The sequence below is a fragment of the Epinephelus fuscoguttatus genome, linkage group LG4 (assembly GCF_011397635.1).
Source record: "Epinephelus fuscoguttatus linkage group LG4, E.fuscoguttatus.final_Chr_v1".
NCBI lineage: Eukaryota > Metazoa > Chordata > Actinopteri > Perciformes > Serranidae > Epinephelus > Epinephelus fuscoguttatus.
This window is the reverse complement of record NC_064755.1, coordinates 33,780,634-33,800,368: the sequence shown is the minus strand read 5'-3', so window position 1 is coordinate 33,800,368 and position 19,735 is coordinate 33,780,634. Positions and strand designations below refer to the sequence as shown.

Genomic DNA, 19,735 nt, shown 5'->3' with positions numbered 1-19,735 from the left:
TCTCACGCCAGCCTTTGTGTATTTCCGTCTCCATTTCTTTTTCCACTCCATAAAAAAACTCTAAAACTCTTAAATTTCTTGTTGATGTCCCACTGCCCAGAAATGACCAAAGCTTGGGCATTCTGTTCCAGAATTAACTCTGTTTTCATTGTAACTTCACAGTTAGATTATTAAGCCATTATTCATACCATGTATAGACTTTAATTCTTAAGTGGAACTAGATTTTATGTCTTTCTTTACGAGGCACACCTTACACAGCAGCTGTTTGTTCACCTGAATTAACACCTGTCACTCACCGACTCATCCTCATAGTCCTCCATTTCTTCTTCTCGACACATCTCATTCCTCATGCCTGCCTCCATTTGGCCCATGTCATACTTGTCATCCCCACAGCCAATCACAAACCGAGGAACGTCTCTGTCACTCCGCCCCTGTCCGTCCCCTGGTCTTGGTCCGTCGCAGGTCCGGTACATCACAAACTCCTTTGAAACATGGCTGCTTTGTTTGGCTCCTCCCCAGCTAGTGATTATGTCAGCAGAGCAGGAAGACACTGTGTTACACCGTCACTAGATGACTGACACCTGAGAGCCTGCTGATAAAGTGAAGAGTCTGTTGGTGTTTCTGAGCTGGCTGATAACACCTACGTGTGTCTGTGCACGTACAGTGTGTGTTGAGGTAGAAAAAGAGCAGTGGATGTCCTAAGAGGTAGAACAGAGGGAGTGGACTCCACGTGGTGCTGAGGTAGAAAGTCGAGATCCTGGTTGTAAAACTCCCTGTGTCAGGACAGAGGAGGTCTGGCTCTGAGAGACAACATGACCCAGTGTGGAGACGCTTCTTCACGCAGGAAACTCCACGGTCAGCATCTGTGCACCATTTCTCTTGCCCTAGGAATAAAAAGAAAGGTGAAACTGGTTGAGCAACTAGTTCAAACTATTCTTTTAGGTGAAAACTGTTTACACAAACAAGCAAAAGTTGACAAGCAAGTTAAGCTGTGCAAGGGAACGTCAATAAACATGCTGCATCTGAATAACCACAGGACTAGTTTCTGCAGTGTTGCTTCATCCACTGTTTGTGAAATAAATGTCAGTGCTGTAACATCAGACACACAATAGGAGAAAACTTCATTGATTCGAAAGGAAAGTAGGTTATTGCAACACCCAAGAAAAATGTTACTTAATATATGAACCAATATTTTCACAAGAAAGAATTTCTGGTATGCCATTGAAATATTTATGGATGATGGCAGGTCACACGTTTATTAATCCAGAGTGAAATAGTTGTTACAGACATGCTTGGTATTTGCATCAATAGATAACCACAAAAGATAAGTTCAAAATGCACTTGGTTTGAAAAATGTAGTGAATATATGTCGAGGATCCAGGAAGGAAAGTCCTAAACACTACATTTCTTTGACGTGAAATTTAGGGCCCCTTTTGATGAAACTTCTCAGGGTTAATCAGCATTACAGACAGGGTTTCCCACACATTAGTTTATTAGTGGCAGCCCAGCATGATTATAATATCTGCCGCCACATTTTGACTTCCTATCTGTGGGGCTGGGCTGTTGGAATATATATGCTATTCGGTTATTCATTGCTCCAATCTCTCATAGCAAAGAGCGTACTCTGGGAACAGACAGAACAGCAGACGTAGAGAAAATAAAACTGAACCATTCATTGTGCTCAGTCTGAAGTTTGCTCTCTCTCACAAACAGCTGCTCCCCTCAATTATCTGATCAACTCTATCAGATCAACTGATTATAATCCAACCTTTGACTCAAAACTCCACAAACTGCTGTTGAGGCAAAAAGAACTCATGAAGAGGTCTTCCTGTGCTGCATTCACAGACCTGCAAAAGCATCTAAATTGTCTCTAAATAAGGAGACAAACTGATACATGAAGAAACACAGGCAAAAAAAAGTTTAGGTTTAGGCAGCTGAGTATCACTCATCACTAACACATCCCAGCCCACTGAACACTTTTGTTATACACAACAACATCATCGTCTATTCCATGTAAGCCTGCTGCTGTTTGTTGTTGCCGTGACAACAGGGGCCAGACTGTCTCTCTATTGTGTCCTGTATGTACATTAAGGTGGGTCACATTACTCTGGGTTTGCATTTCACTTTTCAGAGGAAGCTACTTATGAAACACTCCTGATGAATCCAGTCTTGATTTCAATTTTATCATAATTATGAAATTACAACTACATTTTTTACACTTTAATGTGTTTACTTTGTCTAATCTGAAACATCAATATCAAATCAAGAGCTGCTCATTCATTCATTAATTTTCCCTGCACAGTTTTTCTCAAACTGTACAAGATTCAACTCTGTGGCCTTAAAGTCACAAACCACAGGCTGTAAACATACATACACTAGATTTACTGCATACTTTCAAACTCAGTTTTTCAAGGATGATTTTGCAGTCAAATGCTCATTTTTCCTCTCTTTTGATGGATTAGGGTTAAACACAAGCATTTTAATAGATATAAAGTTTAGAACAGCATAATGGCTCAGTTAAAAATAAAGATGCAGAGTAAAATGTGGAAGTGCGTGTACAGTAAAATGTGCATAAACACATCGCCTACAACGTGATATTATTTTAAATGTATTATTTAAATGTATTATTACACCTCCCTCCGTCTGGGTTAGATAGCTGTTCTTACAGTTTGTGGCTGTTGCTCATCAGCCAGCTTCACAATAAACTGATGCAACACCAAGTGTTTCTGCAACTGTTTTTGAATTTCCACTTGTTGAGAGTTTTATACAGAGGTATTGTGGGAAGTGGAACACAGAGAGCTCTGGTTTGTTGTAAAAGTTTACTGTGATGATAGTCTTACATAAAAACACTGGAGTTTCTGCCCGTCCTTTTAATTTGGCTTTACAGTTCCCAACCAGTAGAAGAACTGTGTTTGGTGTATTATAGCTTGAATGCCTGGTAGTGCTGGACTGTACAGCTACTACACCCAGTACTATAGCCAGTCAGTAAGGTATCATACAATGCATTTGATGCATACTACTATATTCAAACTCCAGAAGCAGAATTAAAAAAAAGCAGAATTGGCACATCAGAAAATTCAATCTTTGGAACAATAACTTCGGCTATACTCAGTTGCCAGTTTATTAGGTACATCTTGCTAAAACTAAGGCAGTCTAAAAATAGCTATAAAATAAATCCAACATTCATGAGGTCATAAAGTTTGTTTTTTGTTTTAGAGAGTCATTGTTTCAACTTTGTAGTAATTTTGGAGGATGTAGTTTTGGGTGCTGTATTGAGGTGTTTCTGATATTTAGTCTTGCCTCAATTATATTTATGAGGTGGACAAAATAATAATGCTGCTGCAGCCTATCCCAGCTGACATTAGGTGAGAGGCAGGGTACACCCTGGACAGGTCGCCAGACTATCACAGGGTTGACACATACTGTAGAAATAGACAAGCATTCATGCTCACACTCACACCTACGGGTAATATAGAGCCATCAATTAACCTCACTTGCATGTCTTGGGACTGTGGGAGGAAGCCAGAGCACCAGGAGAACCCGTTGAAAACATACAAACTCCACACAGAAGGGCTCCCCCACCGTGGGTTCAAACCAGGAACTCTGTTGCTGTGAAGTGACGGTGCTAATCACCGTATCACCATGCCACCCTTAAACACGTCTCAGTATATGCAATTAGGGTTGCAGCATTATATCAATTTTTAAAGGTTACTGTGGCATGAAAAGTGACTGTTATCATATAGTGTGCATTTGCTAATTTGCTACACATTGACTGCATGTCATACTTTGAATGCATACTTCTACTTCTTCCAATTTCAATTATAATCTACGGAAGCGTATTGCATTCACTTGACAAATAAAAAAGCCCTGTTTTTCTGAGTAATTTTTTTCTGTTTTTCGGGGCAATTTTTTTCCTTAATGAGGAGACGAGATACTTCAAAATCTCGCGAGAAGCTCCCATCTGGCACCTGCAAGTGACCCCTGCATCCATGGTGACTCCTGCTCATGGATGTATCTTGCATCCGTGCTCCTGCTCCTAGACTCTGGGATCAACTACAGGATCAATAAGGGTAAGGCACATAATTAGTTACACACAGGGTATGATAATCTAGCTATGTTTTCGACTGCATCCTTCTAGTGTAGGCCTATCGCTCAGTGTAACAGGTTAGGTTAGTAACAGGTTGTAGCAACGTTACCTGACAACTGAAATCATGCCCATACACGTTTGTCAGGTAAGGTGTATGGGCATGATTTCAGTTGTCAGGTAAAGGTTACTTCTCTCTAAAACAGTTAAAACAAAAACTGAACAATGTAACCTCTCTGAAAGAAGGAATTGTTGGAGGACTGTTATGTTAGATTGCATTAGTTTTAGCTACCTAACTTAGGCCCTGTTTAGACGACAACGGTTTCTCTAAAAACGGAAAAGTCTGTCCTTTACGTTTTAAAAAACTTGTGTGTTTATATGACAATGTTATTGAAGCAATCCCTGTTCACACAGAACCGCAAATCTACTGGAAACGCCATAGTATGCACGCCAGGCCAATGGGTGGCAGTGTAAATTTGCAAAGCAACACCACGGCATGACACCATGCGCCTGCGCTGAAGCGCCTTCCTCTACAACGCGGTGATTACAAACCAAAACAAAGAAGACACAATGGCGAAAGCATGCACAGATAACTTTGTCTGGATGGACGACGAGGTGGAGTTGCTCCAGTAACAGATCTACACTTCACTTCAAATCAACAGGGTGAGCAGCACAAACAGAGCTCGGCATTGTTGTTGTGATGGTCCGCATGCCTAGTGACTGGAACCATAATGCGCATGTGCGAAAAGTCTCCGTTTTCAGAGGAACTGCATATTGCAAGTTTACATGACAACGAAAATGCTGCAGTTTCCAAAAAGTTGCACCCTAGAACCCGTTTTCAAAACGTTGCATTTTCAGGCACCCAAAACACTGCTGTCGTGTAAACGATTGGCCAAAACGCAACTAAAGTTTACCGTTTTCAGTTGAAATTGTTGTCGTATAAACGAGGTCTAAGTGTATTTGTCCTGTGTGCAAACATTTAATTCCTTAAACAATTCTACTTCAAGAGAAAAGATGACCTGACTGAACACTCATCCGCAAAATCACAACACTCACCAAAACAGTAGATGCTGATGCAGTTTTCTAGCCATCTCTTTCCAAAAGTCCAACAGTTAACACTTGCCAAATGTCACCAAACATTTGCAATCCTCCTGCTTCAGTATTATGGGTGTGCACAGTCACCGCTTATCGGTTATCTGACCCGATACCACACAATAAAGAAACAAAGCTGTTATGTCATTGCCCTGCAGCTGAGCCAAAGCCCAAAGGCAAGGTGTGAAATGTAGCCACGCTAGAAGAAGAAACTTGCCACTGTGGTATGTCCACAAACAGACACAGCCAAAGTCAGTTCATGTGTCCCTCGTCAGTATCCTCTAACATCCCCCCTTCAAACACCACCACCCCCACCCTAACCCCACCACCCACAACAAACAGCTGACTCGAGGGGAAAAGCCTCCAGAAACAGATGGATGGATCATATCACCTCTCAGTGACGGGCTACAAGCCGACTGTGCGCTCCACGCAGTCTCGCAAGAACTTATTTAAAGGCACTTCCACTCGCATACAGGGCACATTCTTTCACTGGCACCGCTTAGCTGCTCAAGACGAGACATGGTTGTCGTATGTCCTGGATTTTCTGCCAGGACATACGCTCATATAACCGAATCTCACACCTGACCCAGCCTAACCTTGGTACCCCGAAATAACAGCGTCCTCTCCTGCACGGGGGGCTGATACAAGAACTGAAGGGTGGAGCAAAGGCACGGGTGTTGGGTGCCATGGCCCAACTATGTTACCCAAAGATAACTCATCGTTACTAACCTCTGAGGCGATGACAGGCCGCACTAAACAAAGTGGAAGCCCTTCTTGCTGGGCTGGGGTCAAAGAACACTAACAGAGATAAACTCAGAAATAAAACTCTATACCTGCTGTGAGAAAGCAGCACGGAGCTTGAGTTTGTTCTGCCTTTACTGGGCCAAGGACATGACCTTTACTCTTGTGGAAGGATAAGCCAACATTGCACAGTTTAAAAAATTTGCATGACGGTTAGAAACACATGCAAAACACCATCAAATCATCCATAAGTTCATTCCAACCAGAGATTGAATTAACTGACTTCACTAATTAAAATAACCTTCAGCAGTGAGCTCAGCTGGTGTCATGCCTGGCTCTGAGGACAGAAGGGCCTCATTCGCACATGACTCAACACCACTGAGAATTCAACCTTGCATGCTACTAGAGTTTCCTTCAGGTATACTGTGCTCTGAAGCAAAACTTTCCACAGAAAATCAATTCGTCTAACATCATCTCTTGTCCATGGTGTGTACACGAGTCTTGTCACTGCTTGCCATCATCGCAGAGATCAAAAAGATACTTAAACCTCTGATAAAATTGAATCTGAGCAGCATGTTTGTACTTCCTTTGTGGGTTTTCTGAGTTTGCACAATAATGCTGAACAAGAAACATCCTAAAAACACAATATTAAGAGAGTGTTCAAACACATGTTTTGATGAAAACAAGTGCAGGGCTCAACAGTAAAGCCTGTCGCCATTGGCAACCATATTGACAAACTGGCAACCAATACGTGCTTTGGTTCCCGTTAGTGGCAATCACTAATCACAACATATAAAAAAGAGGGACAGCAAACACCAAACGTGCATCCTCAAAATAAATAGGCTACATTTGATGCATCAGTGATATCTAAATATGTTACAGTCAGAGCTGGAACCACGCACTCCACATGACACCACTGTTCATTGCTGTGTGAACCTGTGTGTGAACAGACATCCGTTTTAGAGACAACAGCAAAGCAAATTTGTTTGACTGTGGGGTGAAAAGTTCAACTAACCTGTTAACATCACAAATGAGTGTGCACATTGCTTTGACCGATGAGGAACCAGATAAACTTGAATTAAAAACGAAAAGGAAGCTGAGGTTGTTCTGGTGTCTTGCACTGACTTGCTGGATTCATTTTTGAGGGATCACTACTGGTATTATGTAGACCAGGAATTGAGGGTAGTAATTCATTAATTTTCCATAACTGCTTATCCTGTTAGAGGTTGTGGGGAGGCTGGAGCCTATCCCAGCTGACACTGGGCGAGAAGCAGGGTACACCCTGGACAGGTCCCCAGACTATCACAGGCCTAACACATCAGGCCCGTTTCCAATAGTACCAGTTCCTGGTACTATTTCGGGGGCAGAAACTTTACAGGAACGTCCTCTCGCTCGGCCCTCTCAACCGCCGTGTCTCCACTGAGAGGGTGGAGTAGGAGGAAGGTTCCTGTAAAGTTACCGGGCTCTGGATGTGACGTAATCGTTGCGTGACCATTTTGACCGGGGAGGCGCGGCAAAGAAACAAACAAAGAACAACAACAACAAAGAAGAAGAAGCAGAAGTAAGAAGAAGAAAGCAGACATAAGAAAGACAATTATCAACATGGAAGGAGCTGAGGTGGTTGCTGGGTTTCTGGCGTGTCTCTCGCTTTTACATGGCGGTGGAAGCTATGAACGAGAGAAGAAGACGTGCTGAGTTTTAAAAATGCCGGCTATTTTGTCGCTTTCTGTTGACGTCACATCCCGTCTTGAGTAAATCCAATCAGCACCAAGTAAACCCCAAGCCCCACCCAGGAGTTTTTCGGGGCCGTTCTGAGTACCTACTCCGAGGCAGGGACTTGTTTAGCCCCCATAAAAGTTCCAGAATTCTGTCCTTTGGGGGTGGTTCCTGAGGTGGAGACACGCACTAATGGCCCCAGCCCCATAAAATTACCCCAAAGTTCCTGCGGTGGACACGGGCCTATAGCGACAGACAACCATTCACACTCACACTCACACCTACGGACAATTTAGAGTCATCAATTAATCTACATGTCTTTGGACTGTTGGAGGAAGCTGAAGTATCCAGCTGACATGGGGAATGCATGTATGCAAAAATGAGAACATAAAAACACGGGAGTACCCATCGCGAGTGTCGAAACAGGACCACCATGCCACCACATTAAGTGATAAGATTCGAACTCTGAAGAGTATCAGATAAAACACAAACTACAAAAAAAAAATCCTGAATTACTGTAAATACACTTTTAAACATTCTTTTATGTCATGTTCACATTATTAAACTGAAGTATAAACGCATAGTATCTTAATTACTCGACGTATAAGGTGACTAAAAATATCTACCACATTTAAAATTAGCACGGAGCCCTGATGTGGGAGCAAGGTAACTCAGTATTTTGAGTATGTGTCCACAGACTCAACTATCACAAACTGTCAAGTGTCAAAAGACCTCATTGGTCAAATACTGAATCGTGTTTACTGATTCTTAGATATGATTATTTCTGATGTACATCATAACACTTCTTTCTTTTTGTTTTATTGTGGGAATTATAGTGCAGCTGCTTGTGTTAAAGAGGCTCTTCCATGACATAACACATGATCAGTTTATTCATTATGAGAAATACTACACAGCTTGTGAAAACAGTTGTAAAATGTCTACATGGAGCTCACTCAAGTCTGAGACACTAACCCTGATCATCACAGTGACCTCAGGTTGAGCTTAAACTTTTACCAGAAAGCCTCCATTACAACAAAGTGATGACTGTATGGAGTTGCATTATGGAGAACGTAGGAAAGTTAGGGTCTAGCAAATTATGTGACTGGGGGTAAAGATTTATCACCCTCTGTTGCTTCAGTGTTGACCAGTTGAGCTGTCTCTTGCGACTCAACTTTATGGAAGTGAGATTACGAAATAGCTGGAGTGTCACTTTAAAATGACACTCTGCAACTTTTGAAAAAAGAAATAACACAGTCTTCCCCTTACATTTAACATGTTGATTTCTCAAATCAATACAGTGAGGTGGTTTGCTGCTGCAGCCCTGGCTGGAATGACCAGTAGCTTATGGTGGCTAATGTTAGCAAATGTTAGCACATTTTTGATAGATACTGTAGTGGCACTGACATTACCGAGTCAGTTTAATGACTTCTTGACTCTTTTTCTACTTATATACACTGTGTTTTACAATTTATCATATCTAAATTATGACTTGCATCCTGTTAGGGGTTGCATGGGGGGGCTGGAGCTAATCAGCTGACATCAGGCGAGAGGCGGGGTACACCGTGGACCGGCCGTCAGACTATCACAGGACTGACACGTGGAGACAGACAACCATTCATGCTCACATTCACACCTACAGCTAAATTAGAGTCACAAGTTGACCTGCATGTCTTTGGACTGTGGGAGGAAGCCGGAGTACCCGGAGAAAACCCACGCTGACACGGGAAGATCATGCCAACGCTGCACAGAAGGGCTCCCCCAGTATGACAAAGTGCAATATCCACATTGCAGGTGCTGCAATTTTTGGAGAAAAGGTCAAATGTGTCACAACATATCATTATAAATGAAACATTGTGAAGCTACAGAGATCCCCCAGCCTATGAATCATATCACGTCATCAACAAAATGCAAAAATGACCGCTCCAAATAAAATTGCAACTCATATTGCAATCACAATATATATATACATAAAACACATATCAAAGAATTTCAAACAATTCCTCCTTACAATTCTTCAATTGTCCAGAGAGTTGCTAAACAAAGTTTCACTGTACCTGTGCGTATAGTGATAATTCTATTTTATTCTATTAAAGCTGTATCTCAACACACAGTGTGTTTTATGACTTTCATATTTGGTGTCACTGCAGGGCGACAAGCTGTACTCAAGGCTCGGTGGAGATGTCGTCATGTCTTTGAGGTCAGTTAAAGTCATAAATGACCTAATTGTTTTTTCACTTTTGCAGACAAGACGGAAAGGGAAGGCAAAAACGTAACAGACCGAGGAACCAGACAAAATCATCATGTGCGACTGTCTCCTCTCTGCCTGTTAAATTGCTCCCCTCAAATATAAAACACTTTATCATCCATGAATAAATCAGGAGGTTGATTAAAAACATCCCCAGCTGTCACCTGTGGGCCCTCGTCCACGGATGAGTCACCTCCGTCGTCACTGTGGGGCCGGAGATCAACAACACAGCTCCAATGAAAGGCTGTTAACCTTTGAGACTGTCTGCCACAGGAAGGCTGCATCGTGTTTATGAGCGGTGAGGGAGGAGATGGTCATTAGCTCCAATTCACTATCATTTCTCTGATAAGATGCCAAATGAGAAGCATCGCAGCACACAGTGACTCACAGCACTCATTTTTTGGATTGTTCTAATAACCGTCGCTCATTTCTAGGAAAGAAAAATGACATTATGATGTGTTTGTGATTGGGACCATTATCGTGAAAGCTGACGCGTTTTGTGTAGCACACAATTACTTCTTTTCTATCAGGGTCATGATGATGCTGAGCAAGTGAGCATCATGTTATCTGAAGAGTTCAAAACTAAATCATTAACAAAACTATTAATTATTACATTCAATAAAACTCCCTGTTCAAGTGCACAAAGTTATCGAGGTTGGACACCACCGTCAGCCCTGAAACAGTATCACTGTATTACCAGTACTATCTCACCCCAGGGACAGATAACATGCTGGTGATGTTATCGGCACACAACCACCAGTGAAGCAGCAGTTACAGAAGCCTCGACAAGCTTGTAAATTCATTATGCACGGAGCACTCGAGAAATTAGCTTTGTTTGCAAATACAAACTGCCGTCATTACTGAAATGAGAGGCTATAATAAGCTCGCCGGTGTACCGCCGGCCCTGCAAAACAGGCCCATTATTCCTAACTCATCAACACAAACACTTCTTACTGTAGCAGAAGAGACCTCTGTAGGGTTTACAAGATGATTTATGGTTTTTAGAAAGATTTGTGACTTTTTTCTCCCGCTTCTAAGCTACAGATGAATAACTTTTGCAAGGTATACAGCTTTCAGGGTTACAATAAAATTAAACTGTAATGGGTCCCTGAGGAGAAAACGGGCTGCTGCAGCAGCAGATAATACAAATGTGCAGGAGCAACAAACAGAAGATAAACAAGACAGATTGGAACATGAACATGAGTATAAAGGAGATAGAGGTTATACTAAAAATGTAGTACAAAGGTGACAATTTTAACAACATAACATGCTGTGTCAGATTTAAGAATGGGAAGTTATAAGAAAAATAGACATCAAATCAGTAAATACATTCCCCAAAATAACAGCAGGACCTAACTAGAGTTGGTCCGATACTGATGTCAGTATCAGAAATGTCTCCGATACTGCCTAAAATGCTGGATCAGTCACAATACTAGGGGTGTAAATCACCAGCTTCATCCCGATACGATATTATATCGATTTGTTTGGATGACGATACGATGTTTGCCAATATCACAAAGTCTGTCACGATACGATTTCGATTTGATTCAATTCAGGAGCCTGCAATCGATATGACGTGATATCATATGCCCATCTAACACAATCATTTACATCAACTCACAAAAACAACTAGAATATGATTTGACCATTTTATTTCTGAGCTCTTCCAGGTATCAGGCATTTAAATGAAAAACAGTATTCTTCTGTAACAAAAAATGATAAAAATAGACCTGTTCACTAAAGTCTCACATTTCTCATTTTTAAGTGAATTTCAAAATAAAGGTGTATTTTTAAGATGACGATATGGATCGATGTTATCATTTTGCATCGATGTAATCGGATCATTAATCAATGAATCGATGTGGATCGATGTTACACCCCTACACAATACCATGTACTCCATTAATAAACTTACGTTTCACACTCAGCATTTTGCCCAAAAAACAATTCTTATTCAACGCCATTAAACAGTGGCCTACACAGCAAGATGCACTGTAAAAGAAACAGACAAATGCAAAAAGGGACTGACCAATAATTTTCAAGATACAATCATGAACTGATGTCCAAAAGTCACATACTTTAGGGCCATCCCATAGGACGTGGATTAATGTACCTTTCGTCAGGGCACCTTTAATCTCAGCCCTATACAGTCTAGAAGGTGTAATACATAGTGCTGATAATCTTTGTATGAATTAACCTAGTGCAAATATCATGGGACATGAATTATGTATTATGTAGGATGATAGTCCATTCATTTTCTATGAATGTGGTTCTGAGATCTGTTTCCCATGTGATTTTCAGGGAACTAATAGTGCTACATTTCTGTAATAGCACAGAGTAATACGGTAAAGCTTCATGACCCCGACAGTAGCTTGTGATAATAAAAGAGGGGGTCTTTTCATTTTGGGGGGCTGAGGAGGGCTTTAAAGTTGATCTCAGCAAACTGCGAATTTGCACATATGCTACATTATGATCCAATGTTAACACTAGTATGTAGAATATTTAAAATTCAAGTACTATGCTGAGTATATAAAGTGTGTATTCAGTTTGTCTCCTTATGTTTATCATAAAATATTATTAGCACAACATAAAAGTCTCAGTTGTGAGGTTTCCATGCTTTTGTTTGTCTTATACGAAGTTAACATTTGGGAGGTTTTGAACTTTTTGGACAAAACAAGCAATTTTAAGATGTCAACTTGAGACTTGGGGTATTACATTAAGTTGTTTTGTTTTTTTTTTTTATTATTTTCTAACAGTACAGAGATCAAACTAGTGATGTTAATTCCAGCCATTGAAACTACACTATCAGTTTTTAGTACGCATGGCAGTTTATGAAGGACAGGCACAAATAATCCCACCCTCAGCATCTACAAACAGTTTGTCAATATGTCAATAATATGTCCACATTCACATTCAGAAAGTATGACTGCTCTCTTGGTGGTTAATACGCTATATAAGTAGCACTCATTACAGGTGTCCAGCAGCCTGTTTGGAGCAACAACCTGCATCTCATATCACATTAAAACACAATGAATGAGTGAAGTCATCTTAAGGGCAAAAATTCAGATTACTCTGTTTAAGTTTCTCAGTTGTGAGGGGTTCCTGCTTTTCTTTGTTTTATATAAACTTAAAATTTGGGAGGTTTGAACTTTTGGTTGGACAAAACAAGCAGTTTAATATGTCAGCTTGAGACTCTGGGTATTATATTGAGTAGTTTTCCTATTTTCTTTCAGTTTGTAGACCAAACTATTGATGTTGGTTCCAGCCCTTGAAACTACACCGTCAATATATAGTATGTGTGGTAGTTTATGAAGGAGGGACACAAATAATCCCACCCTCAGCAGCTACAAACAATCTGTCACCACTACCTGTTTCACTTTCTACAGTCACATTCAGAAGGTTTGATAGCTTAGTTTTGACAAGAAGTCCCCTGCTCCCTTGGTGGTTAACACACTATACGAGTAGCAGACATTACAAGTGTCCAGCAGCCTGTTTGCAGCAACAACCTGCGTCTCATATCACATTAAACACAATGAATGAGCCGGTAGGAGGTTTAGTAGTGACACTCGGCTCCCGTGAGGGAAATAAACCTCACAAAACACACATGAATAAATCAGAGCGTCGGCCTGTCCACCACACAGCACTCCGGTTACACACTCTTAGTTACACTATGTTTAAATCCTTGCCTGCTTTTGTCCGTTTCCACCGACAACGACAGCTAAAATCCAACTTTCCGCTATCACCGGACTCGGAGCCACGCCGAGAGGAGAAAGCGCATTGTGTTAAAAAGAAACACAACGGGACTTACCGGCGGAAAACAACTGGAAGTAAGTCAGCTGGTCACTTCCTTATTTCCTCTGAGTGAACCGGAGTGGAGGGAAGCTGCTGCCGCCCGAGTTTAGCTTCTGTTTTGTACTCTTTGAGTAAAGTTGTGAGCTAACTGCACGATAAAGTTCACGCCCGGTCACTGCCGGTGATTAGCTGCTGCTGCTGCTGCTGCTGCTGCTAGCTTCCTTTTTTTCTTCACGTTTTTGTTTTTTACACAAAGTTTAGTTTTTTGAAAGCCGCGCCATCACTGCCATCTAGCGGTCAAAGCGGTGAACTGCAGTACTGCACGCTTCAAGGGCATACATTGGCATGCAACACCCATGGTCAAAATTTCCATGTAGAGGATTTACTGATCTCCTAAAGACATGAAGTTGGAGACACATTTCTTCTGACAACTAGTATAACTAGCGAGAAAGTTAGGTACATGTCAATAATCTCATTAAATCCTTCTACTTCCACCTAAGAAATATTATCAAAATCAAATCAGCTGTGTCTTTTCCTGACCTTATTCATGCTTTTGTATTCTTGCACCTCGACTACTGTAATATACTGATCACATGCCAAATAAATAAATAGATAGTGAAATAAATTGTGGTGACACAATACAACGATAACACAACACTGTAGCAATACTTTTACAAGTAAATGACAGTACCTCTTTCCATTAAGGATTCCCCATCTGTGGACACTTTTAAGGATAGACTTAAGACCCACTTTTACTCCAAAGCCTTTGAGCGCTCTTAAACTCTTATCCCCCAATTTTAGTCCTTTGTATTTTCACTCTCCAATTTGTTCCTTTACTTTTGGACTTGTGTACATGGGATTTATTTTACCTTTATTGTACAGCACTTTGGTCAACCTATGGTTGTTTTTAAATGTGCTTTATAAATAAATTTGATTTGATTTGATTTGATTTCATTTGATTATTAAAGTATCACCATCAAAAGTAAAACCATCCAGAACGTCCCATTTGACATAAATGTATATTATTGGATTATAATCATTGATGCATTAATGTTGCTGTTAAAGGTGGAGCTCATTTAATTACTTTATATGCTGTTGGGTTATTTAATCTATAATAATACATAATAAAGTATTTGTTGATTATTATTTTGTTAGTTATTAAGTAAATGGAGAATAAGTATAACATTTCCTCAGAAATGTAGTAGAGTAGAAGTATAAAGTAGCATAAAATACTACTCAATTTTGAGAAGTATTTAAAAAATTCCACTGCTGTAATACTTGAGTAGCCTAAATGTATTTAGTGACTTTCAACAACTGTTATCCTGATCCCAGTGTATCAATGCAATAGTGTAAAAAAAAATAGCCCATTATTATTTACTATTATTTATTGTATGTTACACTATACCATACCAAACCATACCATACTACACTATACTACACTATTCTATACTAGACTAGACTATACTACTGTACTACACTATACTATACTGGGGATGAATGAACTCTTCTCGTCTCATTTTGTCTCATCTCGTCTCTAAAAGTATTGCATTCAAATTCCTATTTAACAAAAAATATATCAGCTAAAGGTAATTAAAGCACCAAAACAATAAAAAACAATTACCTCTTTGAGCCTCAAACATTTATTTGAAAGAAAATATCTGCACAGCTTAGGAGGAGAAATGACAACTCATAGATGTCCGAAACATGATAAGGAGCAACAACTTGAAATAACTTTACTGTAAGAGGTCACAAACTGAAAATGCTGAGAATTTAATCTTTAACAAGGATTTAATTTTTAAGCTGATCAAATGATTTTTAATGTACAATCGTCCACTAAAAACAAACTAGTAACTCCAGCTGTCCAATAAAATGTACTGTAGTAAAAAGTACATTTACTTCTGAAATGTAGTGGAGGAGAAATATTCAGTAGTAGAAAAGAGAAATACTGAAGCAAAGTACCTCAAAACTGTACCAAAGCACTGAAATTGTGCTGTGTTGTGGGCCTAAACAGTCTCCATTTAAGTATCTGTTAAATGGAAACATGCAAATGCACATTTATCATCAAATGTGGATCAGATTTTTGTCATTCAAGGGGATCAAAGAGGTTTTATTTCATTAGGTGGTGTCATTCATCACACCCTGCTGCCTCACACAGGAACCACACACAGTCAGCTGAGCTATGAAACAAGCCTCACATAGATTTCCATAATCCCACAGTTCCCTTTGCTTCCCATGGAGCCATTCCCAGCATCAGAGCGCCGCTGCTCGCTGCCAGACTGCCCGGTGTGGCTGATGCGAGTCTGGCAACCTGTCAAGAAAATGCGGAGCAGCTCTCTGTCCCATCATGCAGCAGGACATGAGAAGTCAGTCTGTGCTGCGGGCATAAGGAAGTAGTGTTCGCTAAGAAACCAGTAACCACCTCTCCCTCCTTCTCCTCGTCTTCTCTCTCTCACCACCTCTCACCAGCATCCCAGAATCTCTTTTTTTAAATGCTTGAAATTATGTAATGCATTAAAAAAAATTGAAATGCTCTCTGAAGCGCCCTGTCTTCACTGACTCAATAGGCACACTATCATTGATGGCCATCTTGGATTTTGACAAACAAGTCCTTGTCCACTTTAAGTCACACTCAGCTCTCGAGGAGACAGAAACAGAGAGGAAGCAGAGGAGAAAAGGTCTGTGTAAAGTGTGCAGCGCTGCAACATTTCACTTAAAATATTCAGCAGTCAAATTAGCATATACACCTATAGAGCGTGTACTGTGACTAAATTTAGCTACATGGCCAATTAAATGGTTAGAAAAAACAGGAAACTTTCCTTCATGTAGTTTCCATGGATGAAGAGTGTGTGCACAAACATCAGTGATGGATAATGAGGTGAACAGGTTCAGTAGGCGTCTCTCTGTGTTACTCACGTTTCTTTCTTCCTCAACCTCTCGTGATCACTTTCTGCCACAGATTTCCTGAAAAAAGTGGAGATATTTACTTTTATTATATCATATTAAACTCTGCCATGTTTACTGAAACTGAGATTGATCTTTATACAAAAACTGCACCTACAAACTTCACCCCCCCAAATGACTGTTTGTATATATTAGTTACTTATCCCGTGTTATGTTGAGTTTGTGATGAAAACGTTGTTTTTCTCACATGCAGTGAACAAAGAATCCAAAAACTGAGAAGATTCTTAAAAAATTGAGGTCATAGGGGCCAGAGTTTAACACCACCAAAACTTGAGCATAGCATCTCAAACAGCAGCTTTTGCCTACCAACTGTTGCTGCTTCCTCTGCAAATCCGCCTCCACCCCAGCTCCTCCTTTTCATGCTGTGTCTGACTTATCAATGTCATTTCTGTTTGTCATTGATGCTGCTCTGTTCTGTTCCCGGGGGGTCTTTGCCGCTACTCTCCCTGCCTTAGGCTTTCAATGTAGGCGCATGGAAGGGCAGGGCAGTGTGCTCTCTCTGCATTAAGGCTTTCCTCGTATGCATGTGGAAGGGCAGAGATGTGTGCTCTCTCCCCCTTAGGCTTTCTGCATACACCCGAGGAAGGGCAGAGAGGCCCCAGAACAGAGCCATGCCACCAAATACAGTACTGCAATGAAAATAAAGTTCTGTTTGAAAAATTGATCCTCACTGAACTATATCAAAACATCTGTTACGAACTCTCACACAACTTGTGCAGTATCATCCAAGTCTCATGTATCCAGTTGCATGCTGAGTACTTTCCAAACACATGCATTTTCACTAAAAATTACTACTGAAAACTGAACTTAAAGAAAAACTTATCTATACTCTCTTCAAAGCCAGACTCCATTGACAAAATCAGTAATTTTACCTGTCTCAGTGCTGGAGCTGCTGGTGTACTGCTATATTAACAATTAGTTTGCTTGTGTTTTTGTGTGACTTTTGTGTTTAAAGATTCAGTTTGGATTAACCAAAGTCACACAATGACACAAAATAACTTACTGATCAAGGCAGCAGTAGACCAGCAGCTCCAACGTTCAGCGAGGCAGAATTACTATTTTTGTCAGCAGTGGTGTGCACAGACTTTTTGAAAGGCAGGGGCAAAAAGAAAAAAAAGGGCACTTTAGCGTGCGTTTTGGCTCCCAGGAGGGCACTTTAGCGGGCATTTTGGCTCCCAGGAGGGCACTTTAGTGCACATTTTGGCTCCCAGGAGGGCACTTGAGCGCGTTTTGGCTCCCAAGAGGGGGCACTTTAGCGGGTGTTTTGTCTCCCAAGAGGGCACTTTCGCGCGTGTTTTGGCTCCCAAGAGGGCACTTTAGCGAGTGTTTTGGCTCCCAAGAGGGGGCACTTTAGCGGGTGTTTTGTCTCCCAAGAGGGCACTTTCGCGCGTGTTTTGGCTCCCAAGAGGGCACTTTAGCGAGTGTTTTGGCTCCCAAGAGGGCACTTTAGTGGCCGTTTTGGCTCCCAGGAGGGCACTTCAGCAAGTGTTTTGGCTCCCAAGAGGGCACTTTAGTGCGCATTTTGGCTCCCAAGAGGGCACCTCAGCGAGTGTTTTGGCTCCCAAGAGGGCACTTTAGTGCGCGTTTTGGCTCCCAAGAGGGCACTTTAGCGCACATTTTGGCTCCCAGGAGGGCACTTGAGCGCGTTTTGGCTCCCAAGAGGGGGCACTTTAGCGGGTGTTTTGGCTCCCAAGAGGGCACTTTAGCGAACGTTTTTCAACAATTGGACCACGAGGGGGGGTGGGGGGCGACCACCCCTCCTGACGTTGGCCATGAAGCAAGAAGTCATATTTTACTGATAACAATGCACACAAAGCAGCACGCTCGTTATTTAATATAATTTTGAGGTAGTGGTATGATTTAAATTTTTTACAATTTTTTAACTTTTTATCTACATTTTAGAGAGCTGAGAATATTTTGGTTTTTTTTCCACTCCTCTACATTTATTTGACACTGATAGTTTTCAGAGTAACAGTTTCAAAAGAAAACCTATGATGAGATGAGATTAATTTTCAGATTCTCTGTGCAGTTGGTAACCTCCAAACTAGATTTCACCCTCTGTGACAGCATACCTATAAAAAGTCTCATATCAGCCTCTGATGATTGAGGTTCAGCTTGTTTGGAAGGCATGATGATGATGATGATGATGATGATGATGATGATGGCCTCCTTCTAGGATCAGACTCTTATTTCACCAGGAAAATAACTGATGTTTTTTTGACACCTGGTTTGAAAAAATAATGGACTTTAGTGATGTCAATGGATATTATTTTTTAAATCCAGGAAAACAAACACTGCATGCACACCAATGACAATAACCAACATACTGTGCGTCTATAAGCCTCATATTGTGCATTTATCCTCCGTCTGTCTCCTCTTTATCAAGGTTTCTTTGTTCTTACACTGCAAAGTATAACTGACAATACTATGATGATTCTCAAAAAGTGATGGTCAAATCCTTTTATGTGCCTTCAGGCTGAAATGAGAATGAAACTTGCAGCTGTCATCAGTACGGATGTCTTTGCATTAGTGTCACTGAGATGAATCCCTGCACACTTGGCAGTTCAGAGTGTGACTACAGCATCCTAATGCCCCCCAAGGCCACTTCAATCATTTCCTACAACTCAATAAAATATCAGCAGTCTCTTAAAGACAATCACACAATGATGATACAGTGCTCATCCATTTAATCCAGACCTGCTCAGCAGAGCGATCAGTGCGGCTCACACATCCACACTTATACACATTTATATATAGTGAGCGACTTCGGACAGCCATAAAGCAGCTATTCACCTCTACAGGGAGGCTGTAAAGAAAAAAATGTAGCCCTCTAATTTGATAAACTGCCAGAGACTGTGTCAACACACACACACACACACACACCCCTTTCCTTAACGGATAGCAGGACGAGATGCCCAGCCAGGACTGGTTGAAAGAAGGCCTTATGACAGGAACACACACACACACACACACACACACACACACAACTTGTGTAGCGACCAATCTGTGTAGGAATGAATTAAAGTGATTTCACAGATGCATTTAGTGACAGCTACATGATATGATAATATGGTATGATCTCATTATAATTCAAGATTAATGCA

General features: G+C 41.0%; 1 protein-coding gene across 6 annotated transcripts in view; it reads right to left on the bottom strand.

Moving 5' to 3' along the window:
* Positions 1-13,869, bottom strand: part of ppip5k1b (diphosphoinositol pentakisphosphate kinase 1b) — a 79,617-nt gene extending 65,748 nt beyond the window's left edge. For 4 of the 6 annotated variants that reach the window (XM_049573324.1, XM_049573325.1, XM_049573326.1 and 1 more), the window contains exons 1-2: positions 13,687-13,868; positions 297-884 (exon numbers count right to left, since the gene is read on the bottom strand). In XM_049573324.1, the coding sequence (XP_049429281.1) occupies positions 297-473 (177 nt within the window). In that variant the 5' untranslated portion in view covers positions 474-884; positions 13,687-13,868. Of the gene's footprint in view, positions 1-296; positions 885-13,686 lie in introns of all 6 variants that reach the window. The other 2 variants (XR_007449110.1, XM_049573328.1) reach the window with 1 other exon arrangement.
* Between the last annotated feature and the right edge of the window lie 5,866 nt (positions 13,870-19,735).